Genomic DNA, 26,948 nt, shown 5'->3' on the forward strand with positions numbered 1-26,948 from the left:
TTTTTAATGGAAAAGTGTATGATATATGTTTTTATTAAAAAAAAAAAAAAATTCTGTCATGATAAAAGATATACAATTTTTTAATTTTTGTTTTTTTGTCCATCAATTTTATTTGTAGTGAAATTTTCCATAGGTTGGCTCAGCTTAAGGTACCACCACATATATGCCTTAATTAGGCTTTGTGTCTATACTTTTGTCGTGATATGCTTAATATTTTGCATTACGCATTTCACAATTATCAATGAAAAAAGTATAATCTCTATTTTAAATAACTTGTAAACAAACAAATAATTTATCTGTCATAACAAATACAATGTTCAACAAAATTTCTTATTATATACATATATGTCAACTCATCTATTTGTTAACTATGCTATCAATATAATTATCATGTAATGTATACTTTAAAACAATAAAATATAATCATGAATAACACAAACGGCAATATCCCTGGATATGGGGGTACCTCTTCAGTACTATAAAAAGCACTGATATCCATTGAAAAGACAGAGCCACGGCTAGAGAGAGCTACTGCCAGAGCCACAGCTCCAGTAAGCTAGTTCTTTCCTGCGAACTACTCTTGCTATTACATTTTGATCACGGCCCCGTGCTGCCGTTTGAGTTATTTTATTTTGTTTACTTTATTTGTGTTTAAAACTTATTTTGGTCTACAAAGACATTATTACCACAAATAAATAATATTGAGTAAAAATTGGCATTTCTGGTAAATACTTCATTTATCTTCTTGGACATCACAAAATACGAAGGTAAGTCAATTTATATTATCCCATTTATTTAAAGTTAATAATCTGAGTAAAGAACGATAAAGCAATAGATCTATAATCTCCTTTTAACATCAAGAGCTATTTTGCTAGTTTGTTCACACCTGCTACATATACACATTACAGGGTCTCGAGGGTCGGATTACCGCCCCGTGNTCAGTAAGTCAGGAAACGGGTTTCTATTGTTCTCATTGTTACAAACAATGAGAACAATAGAAACCCGTTTCCTGACTTACTGATCACCCTGTATACACATTACAGGTCTCGAGGGTCGGATTACCGTCCCGTGCCTAAAAAGAGTTTAAAACCCTAATGTGTATCTGATAATAGACACTTCGACTGAGTATTCGAGGGTCGGATTACCGCCCCGTTACCTCAGTGTCCTATTAAAGGTGTTTACAAGTTTATTAGCTCATATTCCTCAAGAAAGAGGACATGCTTTTATTTCTTCATATCTACTTGTCTTTATTGTTCTAAACCCTCGAACCATACGACCCCGATAGAACCACAACATCAGGTTCTCACTAAGCCCAAACATTCATCATTCATTTTCATTATTTATATTTTAACAACCCCTTTTTTGCTTTTTTTTTTTGAATTATAACACTTTTAAAATATGAATAAAAACATGGCCTCCTTGTAAATTATTGATTTGTAGATTTTTATTAGTATTTCATAATGAAAAAAATATAATAAATGTCTGTGATAAATCATTACTCTTTTTTGCTTTAATATATTTTTTTAATAAATATAAAGCTAATATTTTACTAAAAAATCTACACAATGTTTTATTAAGTAAATTATACACAATTTGTAATACAATAAATTTGGTGATAAATAAAAAATGTTTAAATCTTTAAATGAAAACAAACACATATTACTTAAAATAAAACCAAAGTCAAAATATACAAAAAAAAAAAAAAAATTGAGCACAACAAATCTGTTTAAACAAAAAAAATGTAATTTAAATAATATATATCTAAATGTTAATTTTTTATAATTATTACAATTGTAATAACATTATTTAATTTTGTTTTTAAAATGATATTTAAATAAGTCAATTTTCTAAAAAAATTTTTTAAAAGTTTTTGCTTTAAATTTAACATAGGGTATTAACAAAAGATAATAAAGGGTGATTATTAAAGAAAGTTTACTGAGAAGCAAATAAAACTCAATAATAAACAATAACATTAATTAAAACAAAACATTAATTTTTTCGAAATTTTTAAAAACCAGCAAATCTCAAGTTTATTGAATCAATACTATTGGAGATAATTAAATCAAAAATAATTAAAGCAAATATTTTGATCTATTTAAATTTCTCAAAATTTTTGCACTTTTAAAATATCATAGTTGTCTTTTTAGTTGAATACAAATTAAATCATACACTAAAATTAGACTTAAATTATACATATGGCACTTAAACAAAAATTAAAATCTATAATTTTTTAAATAAATAATAAAGAGGACATGTTTTGATTTTTTTTTATCATAACAAATTCTTATCACTTAAATAAAATATGATTTTATAGAACTCCCTAAATTAAAATATTTGTACTATCGTTGTAATTTGATTTAAACATTGACAAGTAAAAAATAAATATTAATAAAATTAAGTTACTAATATTATTTATAATACCATTAAAGTTGCAGATAAATTTATACCAGAAAAAAGGTTATTTGTTAATCTAAGCTACATTAATATTTAAAAATTTACTTTGTAAAGCACCAGTCTACATTACACAGAATATGTTTTGTGTATAAACATAATACAATTTATACACGTAACACTTAGAAACAAGCATTGCAATAAATAATAAAAACAATAATAATATAGTTTCAATTTAAAAATAATATAATATTTAAAGAAAACACTTAAATTAGTTTGTCTCAAAATACTTAGTAATATATGAAAAAAATTAACAATAAATAAAAAAAAATTATAAATACTATGCTGTAATTTGGTTTTTTATAATAACTTTTGTTAATGTTACTTTTGTTATATTTTGTACAATGTTCAGTAAACTTAAAAAATAATAATATAATAGCTATATGTTTATATAAAAGTCATTAAATATGTCTATTTAATAATATATATACATTAATATATTGTAAATATATATATTATAATGACTTGTAACATTTATTTATGCATTAAATAAACTACAAAAATAAAATTATATAAATAAAAGTGTCATCAGTCTTTCCTTTCATCAGTCTAATTAGGAAATATGACCATGACCACTAAAGAAATATTAAAATTAAATACATAATCAAGACATAATGGATAAATATTTTTATATACTTGGAAAAGAATATAAAAAAGATTCCTGTTTGTAGTATTTAGTTTTAACGTAAATTGAAATGGATTGAAATTGACTAGGATATTACAATTTTAAAGTAGTAGTGACAAAAAATCACTATTTGAGTTTAAGGATTATAAGTTTAGAGAATTTAACTTTTAACAAAGATACAACTTCATAAAAATTAAATAGAAATCTTTAACATTGGTATTATAAACTGTTATTGCACATAATAAGTATATAAGATAAATATTTAACTTCCAAACTGATTAGACACAGAGAAAAACTATAATTTAATCCATAACAGACATAAAAACTATTTTGTTAAGTAAAAATAGCATTTAATTTTGTACTTTAAGTTGTAATGACTATACTTTACCAAATTATAATGATTATATTTTGTTATCATTAGTAATGTACTTAAAACCAAAGTTTATTTATTAATCATTTAATAACATGCATACTTAAAATTAATGATATAAAAAAAAAACAGGTTATTATTATTTAACCAATTTACAATAACCTTAACACTAATTTTGCACTTTTATTTGTACTCTATCTTTCCAAAAATATAAAATAATAAAAAACATAAAATCCAATATAACAAAATAATATTATATATATATATATGTATATATATATATATATATTGAGCTTTCTAATTACTTGTAAACTTTGTTATAAATCCAAAACATTACCAACAATAACATTTTTTTGTACACAGAAATTTTTATTATTATAACAATATATTTAACTTAAAATATTAATTATTCTTTTAAGACAAAATACTATTTAAATAAATTATTGTTTTTATTCAGGTTTAGAGGTGAATTTATTTCATGAATTTCATTTACAAAATATATAAATAAATATATCTTACAGTATAAATATTATATTTTTGAACACGTGAAGAGGTCCTTCAGACTATTATGTTAGCAAAATTGTCATCAGTTACAAAAGCACAGGTAAAATGGTCAATAAATGTTACTTTGTCTGATAATTAATCTTGTAGTTTTAATGAAAAAAAAATCCAATACTTTTAACAACTATTAGTTGGTATAGTATACTTATTAAATTAATTATAAAATATTAATACTGGTTAGTTATTATAAACTAACATTTTTAGGTGGATTATAAAAATATTCTGTATTCATAAGTAATAAAATAATATCTAATAATAATAATAGTAAACCAAGTTATTTTTACTATTGCATTAAATATAATCTAAAAATTGAGGTAGTTTAAAAGGAATGGTATTGTTTGTGCTAGTTGCTAGATTTAAGAGATAAAACTTTTTTAAATTTATACTATATAATACTATGGCACAAATAAAAACTGGTCATTGTAAAACATTTAGGAACACATGTTGATATAAGATTAAACTTGTGTTAGACTGTTGTACAGTTAAATGACTAGTTGAGAAATATGAAATATAAAAATTATATATGCAAATATATATATGTAATAAAAATTTAAAAAATTGTCAAACTGATTTTAAGTGTTTTATATATCTATATATGTGTATATTGTCACTACTTTAAGTCATAAAACAGTGTTACCATGTTTTGTAATAAATTCCTGATGATTATTGTCCAATGGTGACTATTGTCATACAAAAATATAGAATATACATTGTTAATCCACTATAATATTAAGAAATCACTATAACAGTGTTTAACCTTTGTATATCAATTGGTTGAAGATTTGATATAAATGAATTTGTGTTTAAAATTTATTACAGCTAACTTAGTAAATGTAATTTTATTTTTAAGAATTTTTTCAACCTAATTTTTCCCAGCTTGAAGAGTCAAAGGAGAGTCATTTACACTATCATCATCTTCTTCCTCATCAGATGCTGAGGAGTAATCAGCATCATCAGGAACAATTTCTTGATTCATCATGTCAACCCCAAATTTAGATGCATAATATAATGGGGAATTGGTTTCCATCATAGCCTTTAAATAAGCATAATTACCTAACATTTTGTCACCCTGTTCTTTAGCAAGTGCTAAAAAAGGTGACAATCCACCACTCCCAACACTACTTCGAGCATATTCTATTAAATCCATATTAGTTGAAATTTTTTTTTGAAGATTTAAATCACCTGGTCCATAACGTAATTGATTATTGTTACCATTATTATGGTTAGAGTTAATGGTAAGATCTTCAGGATCATCACCTCCACAGACACTGCTGTTAGTTGATTGTAAGTCTAATTTAATATTGTCCCGGCGATGGCAAGAAATTGTATCAGTTGGTGAAGCTCTGGCACGTAATTCAGCAGGTGAAATCTAAATAATATATTAAAGTGTAAATAAAAATTTTAAATAAAATGACTGGTGTTAAATTATAATTGAAATTAAGGACTAGATTTAAATTTAAAAATTAATATAACTTAAAAGTTCATAATATTGAAATTAGTTAAATATATTATGTTTATACTAATTAAATAACTGAATATATGATAAAAAAAAATACACAAAAAATTTATAGTTTGGTTAGATATAGAAGTAATAATAATATAATTTTATCATAAAAATTTGAATTCGGGAAATATCTTGATCCAAAAATCGCTTTGAAAAGATATAGTTATACATTTTAACAAGCTTGGTAAAAATATTCAGAATAGTTTAAAGTTTGAATCAAATAATGCACTCAATCTATTTATATTGATGCAACTGTCATCAACATACATTTAACGTCGGGAAATAACTTTTTTTAAGTAAACTTTAAATTTTTTGCTGCATAAAACAAAAATGTTTATTAAGTTTGAATGAAAAATATTATTGGTAGTAAACAAAGTTCTAATATATGTTAGGTATGAAAACCAACGGAAGCGCTGATTCTGAATGGACTGTTAAGCTGATGAAAAAAAGAAGAAAACGAATATAAATAAAAATTCTAAAAAAATGTTTCATTCATTTTTTTTATAATTTGAAAATTTCAATCATTATAACAAATAGTCATAAAATTGTATTCCTTTTAATGATTAAAGTTTATTAAGGCAGTGTAAAACAGAATAATTATATTAATAAATAATAATATGTATTTTACAAATACTTGTTTAATAACAATTACTTTAACGCCAGCTTTAAGAAGTAAATTAGAAGCAAGTTCCGGGTCAAAATTTGATGGCATTGGTTGAACAGGTAGATCTTTAGTGCTAATTCCTCGATGTTGTCGTGACATGTGTGAGTGCAGTGAATTCCTAGACTTAGCAACAGTACCACACAGAACACATCTATAACCAGAGCAAACAGTATGTTTATCTTCGAGGTGAGTACGGAGTGTATGGGCTGATCGGTAGATTTTGCCACATTTGGGACATGGTCGAGGATCTGTGGCTCTGACTCTAGTCATCTCAATAGATCTCCTGGCTAAAAAAACCAACAAACAATTAACACAAAATTATAAAATTAAAATTTTGTAACTTAATATTTTGTTTAAATATTTCTGTTACATAGAATAAATAATTAATTTTATATATAGTTATTAGTTTGAAGTATAAGCACTAGCTTATACTTATGTATAAGTATAAATATGTAGGAAAACAATTTTTCACTTTTTAAGTAGAACTCCCATATAGTAATTTTGCTATTATTAATTCTTACGCATCATCATTATTTTAATGCAATTTAGCAACAAAAATATCGATTTTTTTTACTTTCCAAATTTATTTGAAATAAATTATATTCTACCATAACACTATTAACTCAATTTCATCAAATATTTTTCTTCTTAACCCTCTTAATTCTCCCAAAAACTATAACCTGGGTAACAACACATTGCTACATTTTCAATTCAATTAATAACATTATGTACTGGCTGATGGTGTGTTCGGATTAATCTAACAAAATCTATAAATGCATATGATTCTTTTATTAGTTCTTTTATTCTAAAAAAATTTGATAAATCGATATCAACTTTAGGATAAGTGCTTATTAAGTTACAAGCATTTTAACAGAATATACACTGATAAAAATGTATACAACCAATATAGTAAAATGATTAAATTACTCAGTCATTGTTAGGTAGGTAATCAGTGTTTCCAAATTATAAAATGTTAACTATGTTAATCCTTTCCGAAATTCAATAGTAATTAAAAAATACTTTTTTCACAATTTAAATTTAATTGATTTAATATTCAATAGGTATATTTAAATACTAAACATATTTAAATATTAATTTTTTATTTATACAACGCAAAATTCGACCGCTATTACTCATTCTATGCATTAAATGATTTTAACTCAATAAGTACTTATCCTAAAGTTGACATCAACCTATACAATTTTTTAGTAATGGAGAGCTAAAATATTGATATTTTAAATTTCAAAATAATAAAAAAATTATTTAAAATATAAATTAAAACTAAAAAATATTAAAAATATGCAACTCGAAAAATAAAAATACTAATAAATTGAGTATACGTTTTTTGAAATAATATTAAATCAATGGCATTAAATGCATACTGCAAATTTTTATAGTTAATAAATTATAATTATAATTTATAACAAAAAAAGGGGCGTGATGTGGCGCAGTGGATCATTCATTCGCTGTCCAAGTGCTGATGTTCAGCTACGCTATTAACTGTTAGTTCCCGGATGAGTGGTCGTACGCCAACTTTAACAGTAATACATATCTTGCCCCTTTACTGATTCCCTCAACCATAACGAGGTTGCGTCAGTGTAAAAATTATGTCAAATTAGTAAAGTGTACCCTAAAAAATAGTTGGGATAGAGGTTAAATAGATGATGATAAAAATAAATAATAAGTTTTTAACACTGTCCAAAACTAAAAAAAAAAATAAAGCTAAATATTAACTGGATCAAAACTTATTAAATATGTCAAAACCTGGTGGGACATTCTGTATATTATTTACACAATTTATTAAATAATAATGAAATCACATGTAACAAAACTTAAATATTATATTTTATAATATTAAATTACATTTTAAGAACTACAAAGGCGTAACTAGGGTGTAACTTGGTTGTAGGGGGATACATAAGATTAATTTAAAAAAATAATAATAAGAAAAAAAATTATTATTTTCATCATACAGTTATTTTACCTTTGAGTTCTCTCTCCTCTTTAATAACGTTAATTATTACCTAAATTTCACTAAATAGCAATATGAAACTACTAATATTAATTAATAATATAAATATTATAAAAGTTTGAAAAATTAACTAGATTTTTCGTAGTGAATTGATAGTTAAATGCATAATAGGATTCATATTTTCATAACTCTGATATTACTCTTTATAGTATTAAATAATTAATAAACGAGGATAATTCATAATCTTTTAGAATTGAATAAAATCTTAAAATTAAGTACAAAATTTTAAATTCAATAATAATATTTATTTTTAGATGCGACATAATAAATGCAATTTACATAGACAATTCTAGATATACAAATTTATATGTAAAATTGTTAGTGTAATGTGTATTACAGGCTTATATGATGATGTAACTAATTTATTTTTTTCTTTCTTTTTAAAAAATTGTATTTAATTTTAATAAAACATTTAATTTGTATGAATGTCTTAATTCTATAAGAATGCTACAATTAGTGATTATCTGCGTAAATAAATAGATAAGACGAGTAATATGTTTTTAATTAAATGTATTATACGACCTGACAAGTGAAGGGGAAGAGTACAAACTAAGCATATGCGCGTATCAAAGTTTAAGGTTAATTACAAAAATATAGTAGTATAGTAATAAGAATGATAACAACAAATGTGACGACGACTACGGTAAACGTTAATTCGGTCGAGCGCACAAAAAAAGAACAAATAAAATCTGACATCAATGACCTTAAACAAATTGGTAAGCATTGTACTAAGTATTTAATTTTTTTTTTATCAAATAGCATTGCAAAATTATTATATTTCTTGCGTAATTTAACATATAAGTTTTAGAGACTATTAAAGAATATTTTTTACAAATCATCCTTTTTAAAAAAAATTAAAAGATATCGATGAATAGACTTGAACAAATTTCAAAAGGATTTAACAGACAGAAAAGTTAATGAATCACATTATAAACGATTGAGATCTACACGACACTATAATTGTATGTTATTAAATCAAAAGTATTTTGGACCACCTATACATTTATTTAAAATACAATATTTTTTGAATATCTTGAATAACTACGCGACATAAAAAATGTATTGATAAAATATGAAGAATTTATAGTATATAAATTATATTTGTTTATATATTTACTAAAATTTAAATTTCCTTAGAAGATAATATAATTTTTAATATTACAAAGGAATGACTAGAGACTATATAAAGACGTATATTTACATTTTAATTGAACCATAGATTTTATAGGTGCGTTTAATCTACGATTTAACAAAGTAAAATAATTATCATATTATAAAATTTATGAATTAAAAATTCATATTTAACTTTGTTAAAATAAAATAAAAATTTTACAGCACTATAATAGTATTATTAAAATTACTCTTTAATTTTTGTTTTCTTCAAATTACTGTTCCAACTAATATGATCATTGTAATTTTTAGGATAAATAATATAAGATAACTAAAATATATTTTGTATACTTATGTGAACGTTTCAGTGGCGTATCCAGGGGACTGGTATAGCCTTCTTCATTAGCCATATTTTCCTAAATTATTAGTATAAAAATAATCCCTTGAAACTATTAAACATAAAAAAAGCAATCAAAAATGGAATTTTAATATTAGCCCCTCTAAAACTTTTGTATGCATCACTGAATGGTTTAAATATATTATAAATATAAATTACAGTAAAATTGTAATTTTTAGGTTTATAAAAACGTATAGAACAAAGTCATTCGTCTAGAAATGGGCACTTTAACAATAGCGATAAAAAACTGATAAAATATATGAGCAAAAAATCTATTATTAAAGTAACAAAATTTCATTAAATACTCAGTAATTTTAAAACGAAAAAAAGATTATATTACAGTTTTGAAAATTCAAATTTGCTGTATTTAGTTGGTGAAAGTCATCTATGTTTTTTTTTATCTAGAAACCGGTGAAGCCTTATTTAGAGTATAAAATTGAGAAGATATATTTTCAGAGTTAGCGGCGGCGGTGGCGGTCGAGTTCAATCGGTGATGTTCCCGCATGGTATCAACGGAAATTGAAGATGTCCCCGGAAATCCGGAATGGTGTTGATCGTTGTTGTGGTTGGTGAGTACAGAGGAAGAAACAGCGGCCGCTGCTGTCACAACCGTCGAGTGTTGTGATAATGATGGTTTGATGTCTGCAATGGTAATATTGTGGAGCAGCGGCTTGACAGTCGAAAAACATCCATCGGATGATAATAAAGTAGAGGCGGTGGTTGAAGACGACGGCAGATTTGGCATAGAACTGCCGTCACCTCCTCCTACACCACCGCTTCCACCAGGCACATGCATGTGCATTCTGCTGCCGCGCTGTCGGATACCATGAGTTTGCAACAGATGATTGAACAAATACTGACGAGTCTTAAAGTGTTTACCGCACACGGGACACGGTTCCCAATGTGGGGTGGCTGAGTGGACATTGGCTATATGCTGCTTCAGGTTACTCACACTGCTGTAAACCCGGCCGCATTCCGTGCATACTGGTTTCGGTTCAGTGGCATTCAGGTAACATCCCATGGTAGGTCCACCGCCGCCATCCCCTGGAACCCCACCACAGTCTAGTGTCATATACTCAGTACATCACAATACAATTTTTTTTTAGGGATCATATTTAAAGAAGTATTTTGTACTTTTGAAATTAATCTAGGAGTTTGGATGTAAAAATGCAAAAATTATGATGGTAGTAATAATTAACAATGAGTAATACATGCATCATTTTTATTATTACTTTATAAAATAACAGTAAAATTGATTTATTGGAATAGTTGCAGCACCAAAGAAGCCTAAATCAAATATATATTGATTGGTAACACATTTAATTGTTCATTAATGAATACCTTTTAAATCAGAGACAAAACAGTTCAATATACTTAGTCACCTCTTATAGAACGTATTTTTTTTATTATTTTAAGTTATCGGATACTTATTATGTGATAACATAAAAAATGTACTATCTTATTAAAAATAATTTTTTTTTTTATTCAAATAACTTTATAAATTTACATCTATACAAAATATATGCACAACCGTTAATAGATTAATAGTAGTGAAAAAAAAAATTACAATATGACTTGAATAGCATGCATTAGGGGGGCACCCAATGGAGCTACCTACTTTGAGTTTTGTTTTTCGATTTCATTTTTTTTTTTCTATAGGAGGTCTCTACACCATTTTCTTTTTAATCAAAAATAATTTGCAAATATTTTTAAAATCTCTAAACATTTATAAAACTACATACTCAACAGTAAAAATACTCGTTACAAAAAATCAAACTTAATCAGGTATAATTTACTAATAGCTCATTTTATAATTAAATCTTTCATTATTTTTTTATACATTTTAGTTTTAAATTAATAATAATTTAAGTATATTTTTAATTTTAACAAATTTTTTCATTTGTAGATTACGTTAAGAGCATATTTTTTATATTTGTTTTTAATAATAAAATAAAGAAACATCGGGGGGGACTTTTAAAGAAAATTATGCATCAAAAAAATTAATATCCAATGGGGGAATCTATCAAATTATAACAAATTAACGAAACTAGATGGTAATAAAGATGAGTGTAGGAACTATAGAAAATTACAAAATCAATCTTAAGGTTGATAACACAAAATAATAAATAAATAAAAAAAGGTCTTAAATTTTTTTTCAAAATCGTCTTAGAACTTTTTTTATAAAAAATTTTAATGGATCAAAAATAATTTTAGAATGATAAATGAATAATTATTATTACAAGCATTTTAATACATAGAGTGGGTAGGAAGCGCAGGTGAGTACAGTTTGTACTAGTGTAATATACATGAGTATGCGTTATAAAAATTATAAACACATACTCCACCCGTATTACATACCCACTCTATATATTAAAATGCTTGTTACTATAAAATTATTATTTGTTCTAAAATTATTATCGATCCATAAATCATTTTTGTAAGAATAGTGCTAAACACTGATTATTTTGAAATATATTTATAAAAAAAGATTATTTTTATTGTTACTAAAAATAAATGATAAAAATTATTATTTTAACGTACTCTGAGAAAGCATAAATTATTTCTAAAAAATCAGATGTTCTAATCGATTCTATTTGTTAATAAACTCGAAAATATTCATAATTAGTTATTATACATATTACGTACACAACAAATATATCTCATACATAAATATTAAAAGTTTTAGTTATAATTTTAAACTAACAAATTCTGAGAGAAATAAAATTATTTGGCAATAGTACATAGATTTGTATATAGGTATAAACATAGAATATTAGCCGAAAAGCGGAGGATGACACGACTATGTGTATATACACAAATCTTATAGTGAACGACGACAATGCGTTTATTAATTTTTGTATATATAAACATACTCACGCACGAGAATACTATTTGATACACGCACGCACATTATTAGAAGCCTATTTTTATAATAACGTATATTAGATGATATGAGGCCGTGTTAAAATATACTTGGCGATGACGTTATAGTGAATACATACACCAAATACTTCACTACAACAGCAACGCCAAAATCTCCACATATTAAACATCTGCACTAAACGTGACAAACCTCACATGAAACAAGAAGAAAATTTACTTATTATGAATAAAAATCGAAAACTATTAATTTGACTTGTACTACAATTATATATGCGCGGACAAAAGAAATTGATTGATAATTTTGAAAAAAAAAAACTTCACAGTATTTTTTAAAATAAAAACACATATTTGAGATTAAAACATTCTATAGAGTATTTGTAAAAATTAAATTGAAATTCTGTAGGAAGACAAAAACGTCAAGTTTTCAAAAAAAAAAATTAAAGAGTTTTATAATATCAACTTCACCAATTGTTAGAAGTTTCATAATTTTAAAATACAGAACTGAAATTGAGTTTTATAGCCCTCATCAATTTTTCTTCAAGTTATTATTTTATTTTTAAGGATAATAATTTTTAGCACTTAAATGATTATTGACATAATGGTATTTATATGAACAAAAGTTCATAGAGTAAAAACTCTAAAATTCATATTATATATTTTATTTTTCAGTCCAACCAAAAAAAAACATTTTTATTGTTTTTTTTTTTAGAGAAGATTGACTACTATACCATAACTTTGTTATTATTTATTATCAACACGTTGATAGACAATAAATGACATGGTATTTTACAAACACTGGTTTTATGAGATGCATGGGGTCAGAACAATTTCCTCCTTCATAAGAAATCATTGAAAATATTACTGCTATATCAGTAATGTCATTTTTAGAATAGTCAAATTTTAATATTACTGCTATAAGAGTAATATATGATTTTGTCAATCACCGTGTTAATTGAAGACTTGTAAATAATACGATTTGTTTATTTTCCTTGCTAATCAGACAAGATAAAAAAAAAAACATTATTTTTTTAATTAATTTAAAACTGAAGACCAGACATTATAAATTATAATTTTGAATATTTACAATTTTAAACATCAAATTAAATCGAAATAAAATTTATATTTTGTATTTATTAACATTATTTAACCGATGATTAGGACTAGAATTTATTTAACGAGAAAAATAAAAGTCATCCAATCCTTTTAAATAAATAATGTTATTTTTAATAATACATTCCAAGTTTATAATAATTTATCTGGTTTATAATATACAATAAATATATCTAAATTATTTAATTTGATGAATTTTAACAATTACACGGTGTATTTTCAGCGCGCATTACAATAATAATTAACAGTAGGTAATTTTATACAAATGTCTAATTTTCCTGAAAAGATAAAATGACCATTTTTCAAGGAAGCTACGATAACGTCAAATATTAGGTAATATAGGTCAATTGTTACAAACAATGAGAATATAAACACATTTCCTTACTTACTGAACAATCTATACAATTTAAATCATTTTAAACCAAATATAAGGTTTAAGAAATTTTTTTTCTTAAAATTGATATAATTAAAAAATATTTAAAGACTATGTTGAGTCTAAAATGATTTGAATACAAAAGCATGGGTGCAGCAATCTGAAGGGTCTTGGGGGGCTTATCTACCCTAATTTTGCCATAGCCACCAAATATGAAAATTATAAGCAAATTTATTTAAAAATATTTTTAAGGAGAGGAGAAATTAAGTTGGATTTTCAAATATTTTGTTCGAATAATGCCTACGTACAACATTATCAATCAAAATACCCAATACTTACAAGGCATTGGTTGAACCATTGACCGGCCATAACATAATATATATATATATATATATATATACTAATATACACACACTTGCACAATGAAACAATCGATTGCTCACGCGCACTGGACGATATAATTAACGAAACTAGAGGAAAAGAATTTTACCTCAATCGAATAGGTCTTACGCTCTAGTAATTATGGTAATAACAGTTATCATAACAATGTCTAGGTTCGTGAGATTAATATGATAAACTAATGGTGATAGGTGATAATCTTTTTAAAATTAATTTTTTCGTTTCAGGATTAAAAACTTCTAATTTTAATAATAATTTCTAAAAAAAAAAAAATGTTAAGTTATTATTTTAAATGATAATATAACTTAATAATCGTAACAATGCTACAGTGCAATAACCACCATGTAACCTATTTATTAACATTTATCAGGAGACCAAAAACTAAACAATTATAGTAGTAATATCTGTATATTAGTTAAATTAATTATTACAATTTTAGCTTTTCTAGTTGACAAATATGCTCAGTAATGCTACTAAACTATTGAAAAAGTAGAGATAACTGGTTATTGTATAGGACCCTACAATTATTTGACAGGGAATTCAAAAATTACACACATGCTATTTTTTATTCTAACTTGTTCAAAAAATAAATTATGTGATCCTTTCCTAACTATAATTTAGGTTTGCCATGTGCCACGCACATGTCCCTACTTATACACTAGTCATTGCAAGTGTGTTACTAAAATGGCTCTATGGAAAAGAACATTACGACTCGTGTCACCTACATTACATACTGTATGATTATAACAAACCATGCAGTAGTCCACTTTGTGTGCATCACTACTACCAATCCTAGTCAACATTACATAGAAATTCTGGCACAAGAAAATAATTTTATTTTTAGTAAAATTCAACTAGCACATTTAGTAGTACAATTTGACAGCACGTTTTGTACAAGAATAACAGGGTTACGTTGTTTAAAGGGTTCTTCCAAGTTCAATAAGTAAAATATTTTGTATAATTAGTAGAATATGGCATAATCTATATGCTTAACAATACAATTTCAAAGTAATATTAATAATATCATATCAAAAATTTAAGTTTATACAAACTTTATATATAAAAGGTAAAAATAATTTATCGAATTAAAAAAGAAGTACCACTTTAATTCATTCCAGATGTAATTATAGAAATATCGCGCTTTTAATCATATAAATAAAGTTAAAAAAAAGTCTAAAACTCGAGTCTACTAATATGACATTATAAGCAATAAATTAATAATGTTTTAGACTAACGACATTTAAAATAGTTAGATATTCAGCGCAAAGATTAAAAAATGTTTACAAAAGTTTAACCGAATAGTTTTTTTTAAGTTTTAATAGTTTTAAGTTATTAAACTTAAAACACATATATAACTTTATATTAAATAAAAACGTTTAAAATAGTTTTTCAAAAATAGTATAATAAAATAATATTAGGATAAAATTAGAAATAAAGAAAGAATTAAAACGCAATCATAAAACATTACATTTGTATCTCTAAACGTCAGAATTTTAATCTCCATAAAAAAAAAGATTTTTTGTTGTCGCAAATCCTCCTCTCCAATTTCAACTCATAGTCTAGTGTAAATATATAATTGCGGCTTCTCAAGGATAGTTACTTTTTATCTACTAATCAAGAAAAAAGACAAAATATTATATGAGCAGAAAAAAACAAAACGAATAAATAAAGGCGAAAACATTCTGGGTATTTGATAACAAAAACACATAACATTTTAGACTTGTATGTGGAGTATTGTACGATCAAATGGCTGATTCAACAAATAAAATAAGGCGTACATAATAATAATATGCTAAACACAGTTTTTTTTTTTTTTATACATGAAATAAAAATAGTTAATATACACTCAAAAGTGTATACGAGTTATACATATATATGTTAATATGAACGTAACTATTCTTAATGATTTTATGATTGAACGTTATTTTATTGAATTCTATTAAAATTAATTATAAGCATTTATTTTTTTTCTTATTCTTTCTAACTAATCTTAACCAAAAGATTGACTAAGTCGTTATTATTTTAACGACGTTTTTAAATAATTCTACGATAAACTTAATACAAAAAATACAAACCATAACAACACGGTGTTTTTTGTAAAAATAGTATTACAACAAATCATTAAACTCAGACTAATATAGACGACTAGTGTGCTTATTCATTAAAATTTAATTTTCAATAATATTTAAATGCAGAGCTGTCGAGAAAATAAAGCATTAATACTCGGCTTAACAAGTCTGTATAAAATATTTATCCTGGGAAGCCGAATGATTTATTTTTAAACAATGAAATATATATTAATTATTATTCGTTCCAAGTTTTTGTAAACAATTACTAACTCGCTCATGATTAAATAAGTCAAGTATAATTATTGTCCATTGTTTATGAAGAATGCCACAATTTTTTAAGATTAAAGTTTTATTTGTAGATAAATTCTGTAGTTAATTTATCAAAATATTATATACATATTTGTTCGCAAATGAAGGATCAAAAGATATATTTCAAAAATAATAATTTTAAAAAAATTTGAGGACACAGCATTGCTACTACAATTATAGTTTATATTTACACAAAATAATTTGTTCGATTTTTTTAGTCTTCATATATCTATTTCTCCTTTTTAAGATAAACTTTTATAATTTATAACATAGATTGAGTTTTATTAGCTTAAAATACTGTAAAAAATTTAACCCTTAATATTGAACATAAATATTTTCCCATTTCTCAATGTGGGTAATATTAAAAGTTTTTATTTTTGTAACTGACTCAGTGACTGATAATTTGATTTTTTAGTGGTTCATGAAAATTAGGGTAGAGTAGGAGTGCATAAAAGTTCTGCTTTAAGTTCTCACTTATTTTCTAGTGATGGATGAAATTACTGAAGAAATACAAGGAGAGGTCCCGTGGTGCATATTGTTTGCTGACAATATAGTGTTATAAAGAGAAAATCAATCAAAAAGTAAAAGTCAGACAGAGTATATAGAGTATGAGTTTGACAAAGGAGAACACGTGGTAGGTGAAATGAGGAGTTCAGTGACAATAGGCGAGGACATGATAGGAAAGTTGGAAAGTTTTATGTATTTAGGATCAATTGTGCAAAAGAGCAGTGGTATTGACTAGGATGTAAGACACAGGATTAAGTGCAGGTGGTTAAAGTGAAGAAAAGCGTCTGGTGTGTTATGTGATAAGAGACTTCCAATGAAGCTGAATGATAAATTCTATAAGACTTTAGTGAGATCAGCTATGTTGTATGGTTCAGAGTGTTGTGAGGTTGACAAGAGAATGAGTGTAGCACAGACGAGAAAGACTTTGATAGTATGGTAATTTTATAAGGATAGAAGAATCGGAAACTGTAAGAACAGTTAGGAAAATTAATGTTGAAAGAAGAAGAGGTAGAGGAAGGCCCATAAAAGAGTTGGAGGAATGTTATTCAATGCGATATAAGGACGGATGATGTGGAGGATTTTGTTAAGTGGAAATTTAGGATAAAGGTGTCTAACCCCAAGTAGTTAGAATAAAGGCGGGAATATAAGAAGTGGTTCGTAAAAATTATGTATTTTTTTGACTTAAGCCAACAAAAAGAAAAGATATTCTCAACAAATGACTATCTGTGAAAAAGTTTCAACCCTCTCTCTATATTACTGCAACTAACATTATGGCCAAGTTTGCTCTTTCTTTAAAATCAATCCTACTTTTATGAGCAATATTGCTCTTTTATTAATTTTGTTGACTTGGTCAGTACTTGGCCAAAGTCTTCGTTTAGTAATTACGTGTTATATGGGAAGAAAAAAAAAATAATTCAGATCTTTTTATGGGATTTGTTGAAAATCTATTCTATGCCTCTTTCAAAAACTGAACAATAATTAAGCAATATAAATAAATGAGCAACGATGCTCATAGAAGTATAATTTAAGTTTATGAATTAAAGAAAGGGCAAACTTGGTCACAACACAAATATCACTACTACAATACATAGACTTTAATGGGAGGGAGAGGCTTAGAACTTGGCTCTTTTTCATAGTAAGGTTTTTGTTGATGATATAACTTGTACAATGTTAAAATTAAATACTTTTATTCAATAATACATCAATTATTCTCCGGAAATTATTTTTGGAAAGGTTTAAAATACATAACTGTCAATTTGTTATTTCTGAGGTAGTAAATTAATAGAATGATCTTTTGTTTCCACTTAAAAAAAAAGCCAATATAATTTTCATTGAAGTACACAATTGTCATGACTATTCTTTGTTATGGTATTACACCACTTTAACCACCTTCAAGACCAATTCTGTTCTAAATTTATTAGGTTAATCATTTTCATTATTTTAAAAAAATTCTTTATAAATTCAAGGAGGCTACGATAATGTCAAATAAATATACAGAATGTTCAAAAAGTAAGGAAACAGGTCAATTGTTACAATCAATAAGAACAGTAGAAACCCTTTTCCTTACTTACTAAACACTATATTATTGTCCAATAAATCAATTACTGAATCATTATTCAGTAAAATAAAAAAGAAGATTTAGTTAATAGTTACAAACCTATTATTTGGCAAAATATTTACATTTTTTTCTTAACTTTGATAGGGTAACATGCATTTTCTACACAAAAAATTACTATTTTAAAATTCTTAATACAATTTAAGATTCATTTATATATTGTGATTTAGAATTTTCATTGAATAAATAGATATTTCTAATTTTAATTGTTTTAACTCAATATAAATTAGTTACTTTACTATTAATTAATCTAAAAATTTTAGACTTCTTTATGTGCTCAAGGCAACAAATTTTTTAAATTTCATAATTAAATATCAACCGATATTCATAAAAAACTATGTTAGTAACAAAGAAGTATACATAAAACTTACCAAAGTTATTATCTTGACTATTACTGTGTATTCCTGAAGGACCCGGTAAAAGTCCTGGTAAACCTATAAATAAAATTGCAATACAATACATTTTAATTTTAAATATTTTAACTAAATCATAATCAAATAATTGAAGGAAGTTATTGTGCACAGTAATAATTTTAATTTCTTTATAGAAAATAGATTGTTTGAATGCTTTATAAATAAATAAAACAGATTAGAATAAGATTTACTAAGGTTGATTGCTGCCTAAAGTTTTCAATCATCATGGGAAAATTATTATAATTGGATCTATGAAATAATGTTTGGCATCATATTTCTGCTTCTAAAGTTTCAATAATAATAAAATTTAATGTTTGGAATAAATTTAAATGAAAAGGAATAAAAGCGAAACAAACCTTGCAAGCTATTTATAATTGATACTCCAGAAGACAATGTTGTAGGAAATGAATGTCTGGATTGATGTTCAATTGAAATGGATGTATGATGTAAGTCATGATTATTACCACTAGTTGGTAAAAAATCTACTGGTTCCAATTTTGATGTATGTTGAGAAATTTGTCCATGAATATCTTGTTGACTTCTATTTGTTCGGTTACAATCATTTACTGTACCACTACCATCAGAATCTCTAGAATTACTGTCTTCTTCATCGGAAGAATGACCAGTAACTGATGAATCAATAGAAATTTTACTCTGTAAGTTAATTAAACTTATTCGATAAGTATGATTAATACAAAAAAAACCAATATCAGAATTAGTTAGAAGAAATATTTTTAAATTTATACCTGATTTGGTTGATTCTGATTCAATTCTAATGCTTGTACAAGCAGTGAAGGTGTATCTTTGTCTTTATCAACATTAAAATTAGAACTAGGCGTCAATGCTTGAGCAGATTTGTCAGAATTGTTGCGTTGTCTTTTATAAGGTGGGCTAGTTAAATTATCACCAGACTTAGTTTTCCCAACAATTTCTATTGGTATAACACTTGAACATTCCCAAGACGACTGTGTAAAATTAATTAATTTTATATATTAAATAAGTTACTATGATTAAATGTTAAAGTTCATTGAATTATATTTATCTGAAAATTACATTTTTAATACAATTTTATATACTTACAGGTTGATTTTCTTTAGTAAAATCAACAAGCCCCCTCACTTGTAAACTTTTAGCAGTCTTTAAGAACTCTGGTAAGTTTTCTTGATTAATTCGAACTTCTCCATTATACATAAAACTAAGCAGAGCTTCCATTTCTTTTTTTTTGACATCACGAAGAATTATAATAGGGTGTTGGCATGGATTTGCCTAAAATTGATTTGAAAACATATTTTTAAAAACTTCTTTACAAACCAAGTCATATAATTTAATATTAGTAAGAGCAAAATTTTTAAGTACTAATTTAAAAAATCAAGTACACCTGAAAAAATCTATATTTTACCTTGAGCAGAGATCTAAAGTAAGGACTACAAGCAGAGAGCACAACTTTATGAGCAGTAAATGACTGGCCTTCACAGGCAATGGTAACATCAATAAAATCTTCTTGATCAAGAAGATGTCTAAATGATGTAATAATACTAGTGTGGAATTCATTCCAGCGAACAGAATATAATTGATCTGTATCCATTTCACCCATTATAAATTGTTATTCATCTAAAAAAAAATTGATTTGTTATTGCTGACTAAAACAATACCATACTATGCTGTTAATAGTAAAGGGTTCATTAAGTAATTAAACTATTAAGTAATAAAAATATTACAGAAAAAATATTATTGGCACTCTGGGGATTAAACCCAGGACCCTGTGGCCCTGAACATTCGTTTCTACCCACTAGGACAAGCCGACCTCTTTTTATGTAAAATACTTTAATTTAAAATGAAACTTGACTTTTGGACTTGTCTTTGTGGTAAAAACAGACAACATAGTTCAACTTTTAGTTTTATGATGTTTGAAAAAAAAATTTAAAAAAATTTTGTCTTTATGATATTTTTCATAAAATAGCAATTTTTGACTAATATCCTAACAATAATTTGCGGTTTAGCATACAAAAATTATAATTCTTTCATGCGGTCACATAAACAAAATTTTGTTAACAATTCTTGTTATCATATGTATCACTTAGCAAGATTAAATACAGAAAATAATTTATAGGCCATTAAAAAGATTATTGTTGCTTCTGGTATTAAGAAAACCAAATTAATGATGATTTTTATTTTACATTCAATTCTTTAAACAGATATAAAACACAGTTGTTTGTTCAGATAAAAAAATTTATAAGAATAAATTCATTTGTAATTTTTCTTTCTATCATATTTAAACCAAAAAATAGGGTTCACATTAAAGAATATTAATGTTTACGTTTTTCATTCCTAAAGGGATGAAAGGAGACAAGGTTTTATGATGAGTTTCCTTAATCTTTTAAAATTAAGCTTTATCTTGGAATAGAGTTTTTCAATTATAAAATAATGATAATAGATAAATGTTTACAAAAATAACATTATATTATTTTTATTAAAAAAATCATTTGCAATGATTCTGTTATCATTTTTATACAACTGAAAGGATATATGCAAAATATGTTATATATTCTACAGATTTTCAACTATCAAAATGTAATATTTTTAATTTTTTCTCAGGTAGTTTTAAATTCAATTTTTTATACACAACACAAACATAGTAAAAACAAAAATGAGCACTAAGTCCATGTACAAAAATAAATTTTTCTTTTTAGATATATTACCAATATATTATTAGAAATATAAAAGTAATAATTATGTGAGATGTTTTTAAGTATAATAGTTAAATTAATATATAATAATCTCCTTATAGAATATTTTTCAAAAATTAAAATTCAATACTGTGGTATAAATGAATATTACTATTTAAAAAATATTACTCATATAAAAAGCAAAATTTATATTCTTAATTATTTAAACAAATAATTCTATTAAGAATTTAAATTATTTTAATATTTTTAAAATAAAATAGTTGAAGGTATTACACAAATTTATTAAAAGAAAAACTGTTTTTTACATATGTGCAAGAAGCTGATAATTTGATGTAGAGTTAATAAAAATTATTAATCATTTTAGGCTGCGTTTAAAATGTAAAGCATATATAGTGTTCAGTAAGAAAGGAAATGGGTTTCTATTGTTTGTAACAATTGAGCTGTTCCCTTCCTTACTTACTGAACACCCCTTGTATATTTTTTTTATATTTCCTGAAAAATTATAAAACTGAACATATCTGAATACTATACTCATGTTTTCAACTGTCTAAAATTTATTATTTTCAAATTAATATTATTCATAATCAAATTTTTTTAATATTACTTTAAAAGTTTAAACTTAAATAACATCAATTTATTTTGCAAAATAGTCAATTTAATATAATCAAATATTTTATAAAGTATTGATGCGTGACATTGTTCAACAAATATGATGGAATATATATACTTTTAACAAGCAAATACTTGAAATCATAGTTGTATAATCTAATTTGCAATATATTTTAGTAGCAAATCATCTTTTTATTAGAAAATGAATGATAAATTAAAAAGAAATATCTTATACATAAAAACTTAAAGAATTGCTTAGTTGAAATATTAAAAAATAAGTCAAGCAAATTCGTTTTCTAAAATTTAAAACCAAATCTAAAAAAAATGTTACATTTTAAAGAATGTATAATTACAATTTATTTAGTTTCATTGTTATCACTTATCACTATGGACGAGAACATGACAGTAATGTCCACGCGCGTAATAATAAAGCTAAAAATGAGATGCAATTTTTATTACCTCTTCAATACTTAATAAATATGGTAAAATCGTAGCACCATACACTTATCCACAAATTTACATAAATTCCAAAAAAATATTTTATAATAAAAATTATAAACTAAAATTTAAGTAGCATTAAAAATGAGCTACTACTCAGCTATTTATTTCTAAGTATAAACGATACTTAAAAAACGTTTTTACATTATTTATATAAAATAAATAGTTAACAAATTAAATAACAATTATTACAATTTATTATCACCGTCAACATTAATTAAAATATTTATAAAAACTTCTATATTTTAGTGTTATAAATATAGAGTAAACGCGACGGCTGTGGTGGTCGATCACGACAATGATCGCGGAAACGACGACGGACGTCGGCGGCGTTAATATTGTTTGTGGTGATATTAAATAATTCGCGCTCACATGGCGGCCATGGGCCGACGTAGAAACTGCGCGCGAACCCTCACGCTGCACACACAGACAGGCGCCGTGTCGGCCTGCTGGTCATGTTCGGGCTCCGGCGGCGGTCCGTACATACTTGCTGTTTGGTTGTAATGGTGGTGGTGGAGATGATGGCCGAACTCAGTAGTTGTAATAATACTACGATCGGTAGAAGTGGCGGTGGTACAGTCGGCGACAACGACTGACGGCCACAGCGGTCAATGGGTGGGTTGTACGCCGATTATAAAGTGTTCTATTCCATAAATATTTTTATTTAACATCGAGATAATTCAAGGAGTTAATAATATTCACATGGTTTAATCTATATAGATTATTTTCTAAAATCTTACAAACATTCTTTTATGACAAACAAATTTTTTTTTATTATGAATATATGTATGAGCACAGTGTATATAACATGATGCAGAAAATACATGACTAATTAATTAATAACATTTGGTGTTAGAATTTTTGTCTAACATGATTAGACGAGAATTTATTTAATACATTTTTCCAATTTAAGTAATTTCTGTGATGGATTGTGTAAAACACTTTAAAAGCCAAGGGAATCCTAAAACAGGATCAGTAGGGACTTTGGAACTGGATTTGGAAAATAACCTATTAATTTTAGGCCTTATATTTACAGATAACAGTGCTAGATTTTTTAGTAAACACAATAAAGCAGTGCTTAATACGGCAATCTTTTAGAGGCGGTGAAAAAGACAATTAATTTTAAATAAAAAAGACAAAAAATAAATTTTAATATTAAATTTTTCTTTCCTATACAACAATAACTGAAAGAAATGCAATTAATTATTTTAAAATGCTTTTAAACCAACTATAATGTTATCTTTACTTTAATAACTAGTGAACAAAATTACTTCGACGACATAGATAAATTTACAACTGGAAAGTCGTGTAAAAAGTCGATGAGTACTAAAATTACTTATTTAATTAAAAAATATTTTTTGTTGTTATATTTTCTAACATATCTTATATTGTTAAATTTTTAAATATAGCTATACATTTTTAGTTTACTTAAATTTTTTATTTTTGATATAATCCGTGTATTTTTGTCTTACATCTTTCAAATTTTCTGTAACAGAGAAAACGACTATATTTGAATGATTAAATACATGACGAAATTATAGATTAATATTGTTAGAGTCTAAATATATTTTTCCTCGCTCTTAAAAATATTTCCATATTATAGTTAGATAGTTTTCTCAACGTTGAGAGTTAATCTCCCTAAATTACTTTCCTAATTATGCCTATGCTTAAATATCATTTCTTAGATTAAAAAGATATTTATATAAAAAGCAAAAATTTATTCAGTGCTTACAACAGCACACTTTTTATTACATAAGTTAAAAAAAAAATCTATAGAATTTCATAGTTAATTAAAAACTATGGTGGAAACTTAAAACTGACAAAAAGTATAATAATAATTAGTTTTACATCCTTCTATTTCCGACCTAACATGCAGAGGTCGGTGGCCCTCTTACACATATTAGTGAGTTAAAGATGGTGTTTGGCTAATTCCATGTTAGACGGGGACAGGTGTTGTGGTCAGCTTGCACCAGAGGTCAGACACCACCAATAAAAAAATCACAAGAAAAAACTCGTTGGCACTCTGGGAATAGAAACCAGTGGTTTCTACCCATTAAACCGGCTTGGCCTAGTGAGTTCTAAGTTTTTAGGGTTGGCTTAACCCTAAAAACTTAGAACTCACAATAATTTCAAAATGATTAGAATTTTGTATTTAAAATATCTCCACGCAAAGAAAATTTTGTGTGAGTTTAGTTATTTAAAATGCGTATCTTATATTTTTGTAAAAAAACTAGTTTCATTATATGAAAAAAAATATAATTTCCCATTTCATTACCAACAACATTTAACTTTATACTTATTAACATTAGTAATAAAACAATTGGTAGCGTCATAAAAAAAACAATAATTTTCAATGACAACCTCTAACCCTTTGAGTTTTTTAATGACTAGCAGTTTTTAGTCATCGATATACAGCACGTGTTCTAATGGTTTAGTAACTTCACTTTTTTCAACTTATTTCTTGCTAACAATTATAGAAAATAGACAACCAAAAATTCATCTAGATGATTTTTTTTTGGTAGGGACAGCTTACTTCCTTAATATACTTATTGGATTGACCTTAAAACTACAAAATATTTATATCTAATTCTTGAATTTTAACTTAAATTTCTTTTTTGTAAAATGAAGGAGAGGGGTTTAATTAGGTACTTACCCACCTCCTACTATCTTATATGAATGCTTGATCTAAAATATAAGCATATAATATTAAAATGAAAAATTATAACAGCACGTAAAACGATGATTTTTGACTCCAAAATAATATTTCTTGTTTAAATTCGTATGCCGTTAACATGTTTAAAAGTTAATTTGAAAAAAGTAAAATTTTCGAGTAAAAGTTTCTATTTTAAATTCCCTCTATTAAGCTGGTCAACGGTCAGATTTTCAAATAAATGTATCAAATTAAAGAAAAATACCTTAAGTGTTTATTAAAAACAAAATATTTTATCCATTTAAAAAAAAGTTAAAGATAATTTTAAGTAAAAAAAATGCCACAATTTACAAATTTAAAAATTGGTAATTTTTTAGCGATTTCGCTCATTTACAGAGAATAAGAGAAATTTATTTAATTTGTATTTTATTTTTGGATGGTATTGCTTTAAAGAGATATGATTTGTTAACATTTAACGTATCATTATAAAAATCGATCCACTGAAAGCTGAGAAAAATAGCGACAGACAAAAAATATAAATAAACGCATTAATAAAAGCTACGCCTCCCCTAGCTGGGGCTCCGCTCCAAACCCGGAGCCCTACGAGCCTTACGCGCCTACGACGCATAAGCCTCTTCGGGCCGTCATCATAAGTAGGCAACTGATTCCGGTAGGGGTACCCGGCTATGCCGGTTACGATAAGTGTTTTGCAGAAAAAATATTACATCAGAATCAGTGTAATATAAATATATTAAAAATGTTATTATTAAAATCAGGAAAATTCAAAAAGAGAATATAGTAAAATGTATTGGGTATAAGGTTTATGTTTGTTAATGAGGTATTTTTTCTTTTGGCCTATTAAAAATTTTTTTAGGAGGGTATTTAATATTTTTTACTTTGTTAAACATGTTATAGAATTTTTTTTGCTAAAAATTAAAGTAATGATGAAAAAAAGGACATAAGGTCCTTATTTAATAGAAGTTCCCTACAAAAATANAAGGACATAAGGTCCTTATTTATTAGAAGTTCCCTACAAAAATATTGATAGCGCTGGTTCAAGGGGGGCCCATATCTCCCTAAAATACACCCCTGGTATACACAAAAATGATTAA

General features: G+C 25.7%; 1 protein-coding gene and 1 long non-coding RNA gene across 4 annotated transcripts; one reads left to right on the forward strand and one right to left on the reverse strand.

Moving 5' to 3' along the window:
* The first annotated feature begins 581 nt into the window (after positions 1-581).
* On the forward strand, positions 582-6,113 carry LOC126898891 (uncharacterized). Its single transcript, XR_007702410.1, has 3 exons — positions 582-767; positions 3,904-4,050; positions 5,904-6,113. It is a non-coding gene; the product is annotated as an uncharacterized LOC126898891 (long non-coding RNA).
* On the reverse strand, positions 4,044-23,758 carry LOC126898792 (protein abrupt). Of its 3 annotated transcripts, XM_050673142.1 has the most exons (8): positions 23,148-23,723; positions 20,792-21,003; positions 20,473-20,658; positions 20,139-20,357; positions 19,749-20,046; positions 19,351-19,413; positions 6,164-6,462; positions 4,044-5,376 (listed from the first exon to the last, which is right to left on the reverse strand). In XM_050673142.1, the coding sequence occupies exons 2-8, from the start codon at positions 20,984-20,986 to the stop codon at positions 4,870-4,872; spliced, it is 1,767 nt and encodes a 588-aa protein (XP_050529099.1). In that variant the 5' UTR covers positions 20,987-21,003; positions 23,148-23,723; the 3' UTR covers positions 4,044-4,869. The 3 variants fall into 3 exon arrangements, 2 of the variants coding, with proteins under 2 accessions (XP_050529099.1, XP_050529100.1); XM_050673143.1 differs by lacking the exons at positions 4,044-5,376; positions 6,164-6,462 and adding an exon at positions 7,999-10,758 and having other exon boundaries at positions 23,148-23,758; XR_007702382.1 differs by lacking the exons at positions 4,044-5,376; positions 6,164-6,462 and adding an exon at positions 19,584-19,675 and having other exon boundaries at positions 19,346-19,413; positions 23,148-23,721.
* Between the last annotated feature and the right edge of the window lie 3,190 nt (positions 23,759-26,948).

This window comes from Daktulosphaira vitifoliae, unplaced genomic scaffold (genome assembly GCF_025091365.1).
Source record: "Daktulosphaira vitifoliae isolate Bord-2020 unplaced genomic scaffold, ASM2509136v1 Scaffold_2, whole genome shotgun sequence".
NCBI lineage: Eukaryota > Metazoa > Arthropoda > Insecta > Hemiptera > Phylloxeridae > Daktulosphaira > Daktulosphaira vitifoliae.